This window comes from Teleopsis dalmanni, chromosome X (genome assembly GCF_002237135.1).
Source record: "Teleopsis dalmanni isolate 2A chromosome X, ASM223713v2, whole genome shotgun sequence".
NCBI lineage: Eukaryota > Metazoa > Arthropoda > Insecta > Diptera > Diopsidae > Teleopsis > Teleopsis dalmanni.
Genome location: NC_051848.1, coordinates 60,078,539 through 60,092,043, shown reverse-complemented (window position 1 = coordinate 60,092,043; position 13,505 = coordinate 60,078,539). Strand labels below are relative to the sequence as shown.

General features: G+C 30.7%; 2 protein-coding genes across 2 annotated transcripts in view; both read right to left on the bottom strand.

Moving 5' to 3' along the window:
- The window catches only part of LOC119688484 (kinesin-like protein KIF13A), a 60,540-nt gene extending 59,659 nt beyond the window's left edge, over positions 1–881 (bottom strand). The window contains exon 1 of the mRNA XM_038103159.1: positions 638–881. Within this exon, the coding sequence (XP_037959087.1) occupies positions 638–881 (244 nt within the window). The remainder of the gene's footprint in view (positions 1–637) is intronic.
- A 5,884-nt stretch (positions 882–6,765) lies between these two features.
- On the bottom strand, positions 6,766–7,636 carry LOC119662396. The gene is made up of 2 exons (XM_038072003.1): positions 7,190–7,636; positions 6,766–7,124 (listed from the first exon to the last, which is right to left on the bottom strand). Exons 1-2 carry the CDS (start codon positions 7,487–7,489, stop codon positions 6,939–6,941), a joined length of 486 nt encoding a protein of 161 aa, XP_037927931.1. The 5' UTR covers positions 7,490–7,636; the 3' UTR covers positions 6,766–6,938.
- Positions 7,637–13,505: the final 5,869 nt, after the last annotated feature.

Here is a 13,505-nt window from a genome sequence, read left to right as displayed (position 1 = left end):
GTTTTCTTTGAAATTTAAAATATTTATTATACGGGGATCCATTTGAAAAAAGCAAGCTTATTAAAGAAAACAAGGCACAATTGTTCGACACTATACTGGAATAAGATAATATGATGCTCTAGGATAAGCTATAGATATTCACTGTTGCCATTTTTTTTTTAAGAATGCAATTCTTTTAAAATAAACACACTCGTCTATATATGATGGACTCGAAATATTTGGCGTTATCTTTATTATTCGAACAATATTTTTTGAACAAAATATACATTGAAACCTTCAATTTATATTTTTGATTTAAATTCATCATGAAATCCTATTATGAAACTCAAATTCTCTCGATGAATTTCTCATTAATTTTTACTTAGAAATTTAAATTTTCAGAATCGTATTATTCTTACAATTATTTTTAAAAAATCCAACGCGCTTACATCAAACTATCTTTCCCTTCCAAATAAAAAGACTGTTTGCAAATATTACTAAGAATACACAACTTTAAAGTAAATACAATTGGTGATTAAATTCAGTACCAATATAATCTCCCTGGTTTTGAACTTTCGTTCCGTTCCATGTTGGAATTTCTTTCTGAGTATAAATGTGTGCTCTATTTTGTGTTGATTGCTTTCTTCCATCTTTGTACAAGCATTTATGTTTCCTAACATGTACGCAAAAAGTTTTGATCGCTTTCCAACACCTTCCACATGTCGAAATGCAACTTCACGGCCTGTTGAAGTAGCACCTTCAGAAGTTACTGAAACAGAAGTAGCATCTAACCTTGATGTAATTGAGGAAAATTGTGATTGCAAATTGCGGTATTCACTGGGTACAGAGCAATCATTGTCGGAGAGTAACTTGAATAGTGTTCCACAACTTCTCCCAGCCATTTTAATATTTCATATTTCTGAAAATACAATATCGTAAAATATTTGAATAATTTAAAAAATCCACAACATTAAGATGTTATAAACAATAGATATATTAAGCTTATCAAAATGTTTGTAACGCAAAAAAATTAGCCAGGAACCATAGAAACCATATTGATATACATATGATCGACATGATATGACAAACATATTTAGCAATGTTCGTCTATTTGTCTGGATGTTGATAATTTATCCACATACTAAATTATAAAAAATTTGCCTTTGGACCCGCCCACACAGATGTGTCTATATTATGGTTATTCCACTTTGACCCAGATTGAAGAGCCTATAAAGTAGAACCTATATAAAATATTTGATAAAAATAAGCTTTCCATCAAAGTCTAAATGCATTGTATTTAAAGGTAGAAAGAAATTTATAAATATAGTTGAAAATTCGAATCGAAGTTTCGGCAAAAATAAATTTATCATTACATCTTTTTATATAGTTTATAGTATCGTATTATATATATGCGAACAATGTGACCATAATAACTAATATAATAAAATACATTTAACAATTAATTACTTTAATCTATACCTAGAGCAAATATTATAGACTCAATATCAACACAGATAAGACAAATTTTATAATTCTAAGCCAAAAGAGACGTCTAAACAATATACAACAGCAGGCATTGTCAATATTGAAGTAGGAAGTGAAGACATATCAGCTTATGTAATAATTTTTCGGAGTGGCGAACCGAATTCGATTAGTGGTTGTCGAATTCGATTAGTAGCTCAGGCTACGCCCCTGACCGGGCGTTCTTTAATTTATCTTTATACTAAACAATTACTTATCACACATAAATGCGTCAGCTCTACTTCAGCTATACCCTTACATAACATCTGTTCTTCTGCTATCTGTTCTTTTAAACTATCACGCATGTAAACCTAAGTCTAATCAACCTTTGGAATCGTCATCATAGAAGTGGCTAGATTTTTCTATCTTGCTCCTAGTTAACTTCAATTCAAGTCTCACCCATTTTTCAATCCACCTACATTTTTTTACAATACCCACCCCTCTTACACAACTACATCTAAACCCATGTATTCGTGATGTGATTCAAAGAATGTTACCTACTTTACAGATCTTAGCGGGCACAAAACAACAACAACACGAACTAACTGGAACCATTTAAGATGCTTAGAATAATAATAGATAACATTAGATTTTACAATATAAAACGACGAAAAATTGCATACATTGAACACATCATAAGAGATAAAAGATATGCTGCAACTAATTTTGCAGTATAAACTCCATTAAGGACAAGAGATAAATTAATTGAAGCTTAATTAATGAACAGCTTAACATGAAATACTGAGGAAGCTAATACCTATATAGAAAAAGATGCTTTATAAGGTTAGCTTCTTATATATTCCAAAAGGTTCGTTATATATATTAATTTATTGATTCGCCATTAACTGATAACTATTTATTTGATAATTTGATAAGTTGATGATAACTGCGTCAAAATTTTAACTCATTTTGTAATAATATTAATAACTATATATTTTGAAAATTGATGATACTTAAAAGTCTAAGTCAAGAGTATTTTTTAGTGCGAGATTTGTGTGTGATCACAAATAAACGCTTCTGAAACCAAAAAAATCTTCATAAGCAATATTTAAACTCTGGATCTGCATATGAAAAGATTTGGAAGTGATCGACTGTTGCGTTTTTTCTTTATGGACATAAAAAATTCTGAGTGTTCAAAACGCCTTATGTGGTGATATCTGAGGATAAAGTGGGTAAAATTCACAATCTAGTAATAAGAGTCTGCCGAACGAGCATTTGCGAGATTGCTTATTAGTGTGTTCTTAAACTCCAAATAAAAATTAAATAATAAGATTTATACTTAAACGTATATATAAATATATTTGTTTTAAATTTACTATAATATTGAAATATATAGATATCACGATAAAAAAAAACTGCACTGCAGGATTAGTAATAAAAGTCTGCACTGATCTTTATAAAATAACGCATGAAAACGGTCTAAACTTGCAATGCCGATTACAGATATAATCTCCCGCTAATTAAAACCACAATATGTTACGTGACTTTTAATGATATTTAAGACATTCAACAATATTAAGACAACTGCAAAAGTTGATCTTCAGCTCAAAAACTCAGCTCAGCTGCGGAACTATGAGTGCCCGTTGCGGTCGCATAAGGTGAGGATATAGTGTTTCTGGTTGTTGTGATAAAAGAAACAAATTCTTATCTACAATACCTGTTGCTGGAAATATGTATTATGAATATTCGTATCATTATAACCGACACTCGCAACATCTGATCCGACAGATCAAGTATTACTAACTAATGTGTTTTAATAGGTATTTCGATTGTAGCATTATGAAGCATTGCAACAAATGTCTATATGTGTGTATGTACTCAAGCTTTAATTATAAATAACATGACATTTTATCCCGTTATACATATTTTACTCACATAACTAGTCTCTTCGATCATTTGCACACAAATACCACAAATACAACAAATTTGTATACAACTTTACTATATACAACTTTTTCAACTTATACAATAATAATTTGCATCTTAAATAATTCCACAATAACTTTTTCAGGCAACTCAAATGGAATCGAAACCAACGTCCTCCGTCTTTCACTGTAGGAAATAACCAATATAATGCGAGCAAGCGTAGTTTCGTTGTTAGTGAAACAAAGAAATATGTGGAACGATGAGAATTATTAAATGTAGTGTTTACTTATAATGTCCTTGCCCTTTCAATCCTGCTGACGATCACCATAAGAATAGACAATGTAGTCATTTTTAAAACTTGCGTGCCACTCCGTGATATTTACACTTTAATGATTTGAACAGGAAAAAAATGTGTGTAGAGTTTAACCAAAATCCGATTAATATCGTAAATATACCAGCAACTGTCGAAAAATCAAAATATCGTTATTTACATATGTAAGTCTGCATGACATGCCTACAAATTTTGTTATAACACATAAGACTTGGTTGGAATTTCACACTTTGGCGTTACACTCGACAATTATGCAGCAAAACTTAACATTTTTCAAACAAAATCCATATGAGAGTATGTTTGAGAGGTTAAATAAGTCAAAGTGTAAACACATTATAACATGTGCTTATGGAGTGCACAAATATAGTGATGTGAGTGATTAATGGAGATTATATGGGTTCATGTTTGCAATAATTCTCTCATATTAATTTCTACACATTTTCTCCGGTTTTTACTGATTTTGTGTTCCCTTACAACAAAAGCGAATAAAATTTGATTAAGAAGAACCAAAGAGCTGAGAGATGTGAGATATGAGATTACCAGATATATTACTAAGTTTCTCTGGCAATATTTTTACTATGGCAGCACCAGCCGAAAACACACGTTAGAACTTGCGAACGGCACGGAACAGTGACAGGCAAATAATGTATAAAAAGGACACTAGCAGTTGTGGGTACTCATTCGTTAATTCGTGTTCATACGATCAAGAGGAGAAGCCAGCAGCTGGGACTAATGTAAATATTTTTTTGTGTTAAAGTTAATAGTTAAAGTTATAGTCAAATAAAGTGTACTATAGAGATTTACTAAATTACCATAAAAATTTTGTGAAAGTCATGAAAAAAATAAAATAGATGTTTTGCGATAGCGAATGAACCTCAGCTTCAGTTCGTATTTAGTAAACATTGGTTTTATGAATTCGTCGCCAGATACACTGCAGATTGAATAATCACCTATCGAAGTTAGGAATTCAATCCAACTCAGACTGCAGATACTACAGGGAAGAGAGAGAAACGGCATACCATGTGCTTGGGGAGTGCCCGGCACTGATGCATAAGCGAAAGAAACACCTAGGAGGGTGTTTCATGGATCATAAGAATTCAAGACTGGGGAAGATAGGATCCATACTGTCTTTCATTAAAGAAAGAAATAATGGAGAATATATAACCCGACAAAGGGGCACAATAGATCTTTCAGGTCGCAGTGCACGATCCCTTACTCAATAATAATAAAGATGCTTTTTAAAATTTTTTGTTGTTTCAGTTGCTTTACTACTAATGATTTCCCTTATGCAGTGTTCCCTTTGTAAAGGAAGTAGTATTTTTTACGTTTGTTTAAATAACTTTTGCAGTATAAAAACAAAAGTTTTCAGGATAACCAATTAACGATAATAGGAGTGATAAGTAGTAATACACATATATAAATATAAGTGTTTGAAATATTAAAGAAGGATGGCAGTACGTCTAAACATACATAATGTATAAACGCAAATGTAATTACGTGATTGCTAAGTTGTACACTCCTAAGATACACCAAATAAGGATAAATCTTTTTTAAATCCAATCGTATTACATTTGGTAGTTTATTGCTAAACAACTTTTCACATCACCACAAAGCTGTGTTCCGCCGGAACCGAGAATGATGGAAATATTGCGTACACGCCGTTCGAGCTACTGTTTCAGTTCAATTTTATGTTATTGCCAGGATAAATTGTTAAGTATTGTGATAATTCAAGAGTGAAGTAGAGATTATTAAGTCTATTTATGGTCATGGAATACTTTGATTTCAAATCGATTTTTGAGCAGTTTGAGCAAGGAGAACATTGCTTCATTTGTTCTTATTTAGAAGTGTCAAGTGACATGCCTATAAACAGCAGCAAAAAAAAAAGTTTCTTAATAATTGCAATATCCTTAGCTGCCTTTAGCTACATTTTTAAATCGCATTTCTATGCAAATTTAATTTGACTTATGAAGTCAAGAGTTGTTTTTTTATGAGTACTACTACCGCCCATGGACAAGGAAGCATGGTGTCTGACTTAAATTGTTCATTAATGGAAAGAAACTAAAACCAAACTGTATATATCATAATTTCAGTAGCCATTTTAAAGCTTAAGTACTTAACTTAATGTCTTTTCATTTCCGTAGGCACCACAAATATTTTAAAAAAGTCACAAATTAATATTAAAAATTATATTGCCTACCAACTGTAAAAAAATACATCCAACGTTTGCGGAAAGGTCACAATCGAAAATAAATTTAAGAATCACAAAATGTAATAGCCGAAATTTATATATACATCCATGGATATTTAGCGATAAACGCTATAAGAAGAAGAAGAAACAATTTACCATTACCAGAAGAAAATTTTTTTTGAATTTATAAAAGAAATGTTCTAAATGTATTTTTGTATATATATGTATTACTTTAAGAGGTATACATATACCTTAATATTGGACCAGCGCTGAGAAGTCGGTGACAAATTAATGAAGTTGAGTTTTTTTTTAAACACTAGAGCTTCAATATTATTTAACACAATATAAAAAAAAGGTCCATTGCATTTTTTAAAGAGCTCAACAATAAACCATCTTCTTGATTACCAAATATATTACTGCAATGGTTTTCAATTGTTCCTGCTATACTAGTTTTGTAGGTAAGTGATTGCCAGAAAGGAAATATTTGGTTGAAGAATTGGAGAACCTTAATTTTTATTAGCAGCATGCGGTCCTCATAACATATATCATCTTATATCGAATATGGTAAATGGCACCATAATGGTAAATGAGAGTCTAGGACTGTTCTGTTTCTTTAATACAGAAAAAAAATTAATAAAACCGTGTCATATGAAGAGCGAACTTTAAAAGAGCATAAAGCGAAATGTGATTTTCTTATAATAGCAAATTAGTTCCAACTGAATAAAAAATGAATAATTCCCTATATATACGTATATATTTCTTTGTGTTTTTTAACCAAACATCATCAAAAATCACTGCGATATTTCAAACAATGTAAATAATATACTGAACGTAATGTTATAAAAAATTAAATATATTAAATATGTTCAATAAGTACAGGAATAAACAGAAACTATCATTACAAATCAAGTTGCATGAAGACTACACAGACTAGATATTGACAAGTTTCATACAATTTTTCTCTCACTTTTTTGTGTAGATTTACAAACTTTTTGGATTTTGGAACTCGGAAAAATTTATTGTTGAGCTCAATGATACGAACTTTTCAAACGTTTACTTGTTCAACTTTTTAGGCAAAGAATAATCTCCCTTAGTTGGTGTAACTTTGCTTAGAAAAGCATCTTCGCATAGCATTTCTTCACAAATATTTCCTAGATCAAGTCTTGACGAAGTTGCTCTTGCTTCGACAATATTTACACTGTTTTCAGCACCTTCCTTTTCTGCACTTTTTTTACGAAACTGAAAATTACAATTAATAATATATTAATACTGCTTACTAACATATATTTAAAATATTACACTACCTCATTCATGAACCATTTAGTCTGCTTATTCTCTGACTTGCCCTCTGATTCCATTTTTCCACGAAATTCTATATCGGAGTAATGTGCCTCAGTTAGAAATGTATAGATATTCTTTACGTTATTTGCGCAATTTTGACATAACATTGTCACCGACCCATCACCAGATTTTACATTTAGCTGCGTTACAAATGCAAATACGTCATAATAACTGAGTTCATCAGTAAATATCGACTGCATATCAATATACTCTCGAGCTGTCAAGGTCATGCACGCTCTGCATTGTATTTTAATTTTATCCATTTTCCTTATTAACCCAAAAAACACCGACACTCAAAACAAATGACGTTCGTCTGCGAAAGGTAGAGGTTCGAGCTTCACACTGAATAGATGGCGTCGTTTGTCACGTGTATAACAGAGTTGCATCTCCGTTAACGCATATTTTCAGTACTGTACTCAAGAATAGATATTTATTTAGGCCGTGTGCAAGTTTGAGTAAATTGAAGTAAAGTAAATTGAAATTTCCTAGGCATTCTTTGAACTCCATTTATTTAAATTTATTTATTGCACTTATTTATTATTTTTCTGTTAAAAGTTTTCATATATATCTTATAAAATATTCACAGTGGTGAAACCTAATTTACCTAATTTTTATCTAATTTACCCTACTTGAAATTCAAGTAAATACCAACATTATGCCAACATACCGACACAATTTTCTATTTTCCTTAATTTACTCGAACTCGCACACGTCCTAAATGAGAACTTTTGTCAACGCACTTTAAAGTTAAATTTAGAGTTATTTAAAGTTAATTCAGAGTCTTCATTATCGTTTCGGATTTTCCTTTTGACATTTTTTCATTTTAAAAAATTAAAAATTATTAACAGAAATGCATATTATTTATAAAATCGTGAAAAGTCTTTCGATTGTTATATAAACATTAGATATCTGATGCGTATTTTTGTAATCCTACTAAGAAAAATTTAGCATATATTTATTTTTTCAAAGTTTATTTCTAGAAAAACCTAGAAACGGTACTAATTTGCACGCAAATACTAAGTGTTATCAAAAATTTCAACCTCCATAGTATAGAAAATATGCTCAAGAAATAGAATTAATAAATATCATTTTAATACTTTAACTCAAATATTAAATACCTCTGAAAAAAAGTTCAACAAATAAATCATTTTTTTAATATTTATTCATAAATAAAAATCTAGCTTTCATAGCAACGTTGCTAACTTGGCACTAGCAATATATAAGCTCTGTTCCACGAGCTACTCGTAGTAAAACTCAAGTAAAACACAAGTAAAGTACAAACTGAGAGCGTAACACAAACTATGTACCAAATTACGCTCTTTACACAGATTTTCATGGAACAGCTTTGTGTAAAGTCTGGTGAGAACACCAGTGCCGCGCAAATAAACAATACAAAAATTTAAATTCAAACCAAAACAGCTGATTCACACATGAAGACAAATTTTACTTGAAATGAAATGTACGAGTAAACTCTGTGTAGCATTTTCAAATTTCGACAGTAACACTTTCTACAAGTAAAGTTACTATTTTTACCTAACTGATTATAATTACTATATTTTTTTTATAACAGCATTGTTATTACAGAATAATTTTTATAATCATACTTCTTGTTATTAATAAAATTATATTTGTTATAATATCTTCAAGCATTAGGTTTTTGAAATACATCTTTTCTTTAAGCATAATTTTCAAATTGATGTTTCTGGAATAAACCATAAGATACTAATACACTTGAAAAGATCTTAATATCACACACAACATTTCTCTACTGATAACCACATTATTAAGGTGGCCGTTACCTGCTAATATGCTTAGATTAGGGTTACCATCCTCTGAAATTGTTTGAATCACATTCAAAAGCAACAAAGAATTATATATATACCAAGTAGAAAAGTAACTGCAAGATATTTGATAACAGAGAAGAGATAGAAGAGAAAACCGGCAAATTGCTTAAGAATAATGGTTCGATAAATATGAAGAGGTGAAAATTGTGCATATATGTTATTGACATAACCATCTGAAAGTGCTATTAATACCTGGCGTAACCTTTTCGAAATACGTCAATATAGCCAATTTCATTGAAAAAATAGGCACAAAAATATAATTATAATTATAACATTATAACATAATTTTATTATAAGTTAAGCTTACTAAGTAAACAGTGGAAACGTACTAGATGTCAACCTTATATCACAGACCTTACTTAATTCAATGGGCTGCATTTTATTGGAATGAATGTTAGGTGTGAATGTTGGGTTTGAGACTATGAAAAATAAAATAAAAAAATTTAAGACTTTTTTTATTTAAATTAAATATCTAAAATTCAAAACAAATATAAATTATTTGTGCAATTTATAAAAATTGAATAATTTTTCATATTGTTTGAGTTTAAAAAGCCATTTAATTCGGGAAATGTAATTAACGACAAATTTGACAATAATCAACATTCATTTATTCCATTTATACCACATGGATAATTATTTTAAAAAATATGTAATGCATTAAATCTGATTTAAATAAATTCGTTCCATTATAGCAATTATATTTCTGCTGTAATTATTTTAAAATAAATAAAAGAGCCAACACTTGAGTTTAATTTGTTTGCATTCTGACATGCATTATGGACACACGGTTATTTACTGGCGTTTATTTTATCTGACAGCAGTAAAAACCAAATAGCTTTTTGAATATTTTAAGTGACTTCATATGGCATTGTAACATCAGTATTACTTTTTTATTCTTCTCATATTCATAATGTCAAAGTCTTGTATTGAGTTCATAGAGGGGCTGGAAACACAGCGAAAAAGACAGTTGTACCTATAACCCATATCGAGCGTGGATTATATTAAATCCCAGATGTTGTGTCAAATAATTTGTTTGTTTCAACACAACTCAGTCATTCAGTTATTAGGATGGAGTACTTAATGTTTAATATAGTTTTATTAGAAACTGGGTCTTCATCAAAAATACTATACCTTTTAATCATCAGTAGAAGTGTGTGCTCCCATTTGTCTTTATTGTGTTTATGTCTTTTAATACCATAATGTAATCCACACATATACATTATTGACTTAATTTTTTTTTTTTCGACCGTCGTCGTAGTATAGGGACTAAAACACCCCCTCTTCAGCGAGACTTATTCCCCCACGGAACCGCTTTCGCATTACTTCAAGGAGGGTTTCTTTTATGTTGGCATTTCAAGCCACGCTCTTTTGATTTTCGATCTACGTCCAGACCACCACTTTTTCACCACATTTTCTTGGTGTCCACTCTATTTATTATATTTCTTAGTCTAGTTTCTAGTTCTCCTTTCTAGATCTAATTTCTTCGTTTTGAGAACTTATTTCACATATGACTCTTTCGTTCTCCAACTCTCTAGGTTCGCTTTCATCTTTTCCACTATATTTTCGGGATTTATAGGTCTAATCTGCGCTATTATTTCTTCTCTATTTGTGAGTCACCTATTACAGTAAAAGAAGGTGTGCTCTGCGTCGTCACAGTCTCCATCGCCATAAATGCATTGACTTGATTATAAGATTGATATATTACTATAACAGTTAAGATAAACCACTTTTGATTTTTTCAGGCTGACCTTTTAGAAGATATTGTATTTTGGTTAATATTGGTGTAGAAGGCAACTGAAAACCGATGAAAACTAGTGTGATTGCTTTTACTTAGAGTCCTTTACTGAAGAAGAAAGCAGTGACACACAAAAGAAATAGCAAGATGGAGAATGAATTAAAAATTAGAAGAAACCCATATACAATGATAGAATGGATGAATTGAAATCGGTTTCATTATTGGTATAAAAATATTTATGTGTACGATTTAATTAATGTATCAAATATTACTTTATTAATGTTTGTTATAATTTTTTAACTTTCTCGCTTTGTTTCCAACTTAATATCTGATAGAAACAAAGGATTTCTTCCATAAAGAAGTGGTGGCACCATGAAGTGGTGCATTGCGTATCCTCACACAAAGCTATGAGCGATAACCACGAAACTTTGCATTTCGTGGTTGTACTTTACCTGGAAGGTGTGTAACATGAATTGTTGAAATTCCAAATAACAATAAAGGATCTTCAACTGCAAAAAATACATTGCAGTGAAAGTGAGAAAATAAAGAAAATGGAGCAAAGTAGTTTTAAAACAAAAAAAAAAATTAGAATTGAACCACTATTTAAATAGATTTTCACACCAGCGAAAGATCCGCGAAGTTTTATCAAACATAAAGTTTCCACAAGATGGGACACAGCCATATTACCAGGTAGTCAAGCAACCATTCGAATATTAAACTGCTACGAAGTCGATTGTATGACTATTTACAAAATTAAATTGAATAGACAATATTGACATAGTTAGATTTGATAGGTTTTTGCATATGTAGTGAGCCAGGAAATGGATAAGTTCGATAAAAGAATTTCCTTCATAAAAGTAGGTCCCTGAACCATATTAAAGTACAGGCAGAAGACTATGGAAGTTCTCAAAGAATAATAAAGATGAAGAAATAGTAGAAAAAGTAGTACTTAAAGACTTAAATTCTGTATAGCCTTCACCAAGAGCAAATTTAAAATGTTAATGGGAATATTGAAAGAAGGCCACTGTATACTCAAGGGACACCTAAATTTTAGAGTAATATCCATATTCAGATTCTATAAGAAACAATTTGAGTTGCAGAACAACTGACTCAGGGGCAATGGTGCAATTATAATTATTTGGAATTACCCTTAATGTTAGGCGCAAAAATACTACTGGCGCTATATTCTTGCTAGTTATAAAGGAAGTGGATGGCTGAAGCTATCATCAACTGATGGTTAGAGATCCTCACCTAAATTAATATATCGATTAACTCTTATTAGCTTTGCTTTTAGTGCTAGTTTGTGGCGTTTTAGATATTTTACCGGATTGCAAATGTTGCAGATTTGAATGGTCCGGATATAGACCGAGAACCCTATAAAATAGAAAATTGGCTTGTGTTTTAATTATTTATAATTACTACTTACTTTGTATGTAAACACGATCGAGTTTAATTGTGTTGCTCGTGTATTAAATTCTCAAAGTCATCTTCTTAAGTGAGGCACCAAAGAGGTTTCGATAAAGATGTGCGTAAAATTGTTGAATTAAGTATAGTTTTACTTGTATTGTTTTTTAATAAAATAATTGTTTATAATATGGCAAACGGCAACTTGACGTGATTTATTTCACTAGAAAGCAGAGCCTTAGTTATAGGATTAGAGAACAAGTTATTGAAAATATAGATATAACTACTCTCAAGCGAGTCTGTGTCGCATAAAACTATACGTACAAAGTAGAGTACAGTGGAGAACTACTGATCCATATCCAACATTTATAGTCTTTAAAATAATATGCGTATACATATTCACTGAATTTGCAAATCTCTATTGAAAAATTGAATATAAATCTCTGCAACTAGCTACTATACTCAAGGTTTACCTATGCATCACTAATCCTTCAACTCATCGAAAGTATTTAATTGAAGTGCAAACTCTGTTTAAGTGGAGTATAGAGCAGCATAAATAATTTCGTTTTTAATGTGATTACCTAAACTTAATCTCTTTATCGTGACAAAACTTTTTTAGTTAATAGAAGAAAACTCGACCACATTTTTACTGCATTCAGAAGCCATTATGTGTGATGAAGAATAACACGTACTGTTCTCTAATTCGAGGTAATTAAGCTGCGTTCTGTCAACTTCCTTTGCAGTTTGAAGTGTAATCGGTGTTCGTATTTGGAAACTTACGAATTTATTCTCGTTAATGTGAAATGCATTTGCAGCAGGTGTATATTAAGGACATTTTAGTAGATTTAAAGAGCTGTGTTTGCTTATATATAATAGAATTTTAATTTGGAATTCGGTGCGCAAAATTAATTTTCATTCAACTCAGTTTACTTAAGTAAATAAAATACTAGGTAAACAGTATTTGAAATTTATAGTACTTAACAAATCTGCATTTATAAAATGTGTTTCGGAAAATACTTTAATATTAGATTATGAAATATTATATACTAAATGTCTGTTCCACTATTATAAAACTGCTTAATAATAACACTAAAGCCCAGTGAGGACCACGATGATACGATACCGCAAACGTAGGAACCAGTGTTGAACGGTTACAGCAAATAACCGTTCTGACTCACGACGTTTCACGCAATTTTGACACTGATTGACACTGATTTCACGTACAATTTGTGTTGATGTGTGAATCAGCTGTTTTGGTTTGAATTTAAATTTTTGTATTGCTTATTTGGGCGGCAC

Excerpts from the sequence above, each read along its gene's own strand:
- LOC119662396 (XM_038072003.1), bottom strand. The coding sequence starts at position 7,489 with ATGGATAAAATTAAAATACAATGCAGAGCGTGCATGACCTTGACAGCT. Across the intron at positions 7,125-7,189 it reads CTAAATGGTTCATGAATGAG|TTTCGTAAAAAAAGTGCAGA; the intron begins GTAGTGTAATAT and ends TGTAATTTTCAG.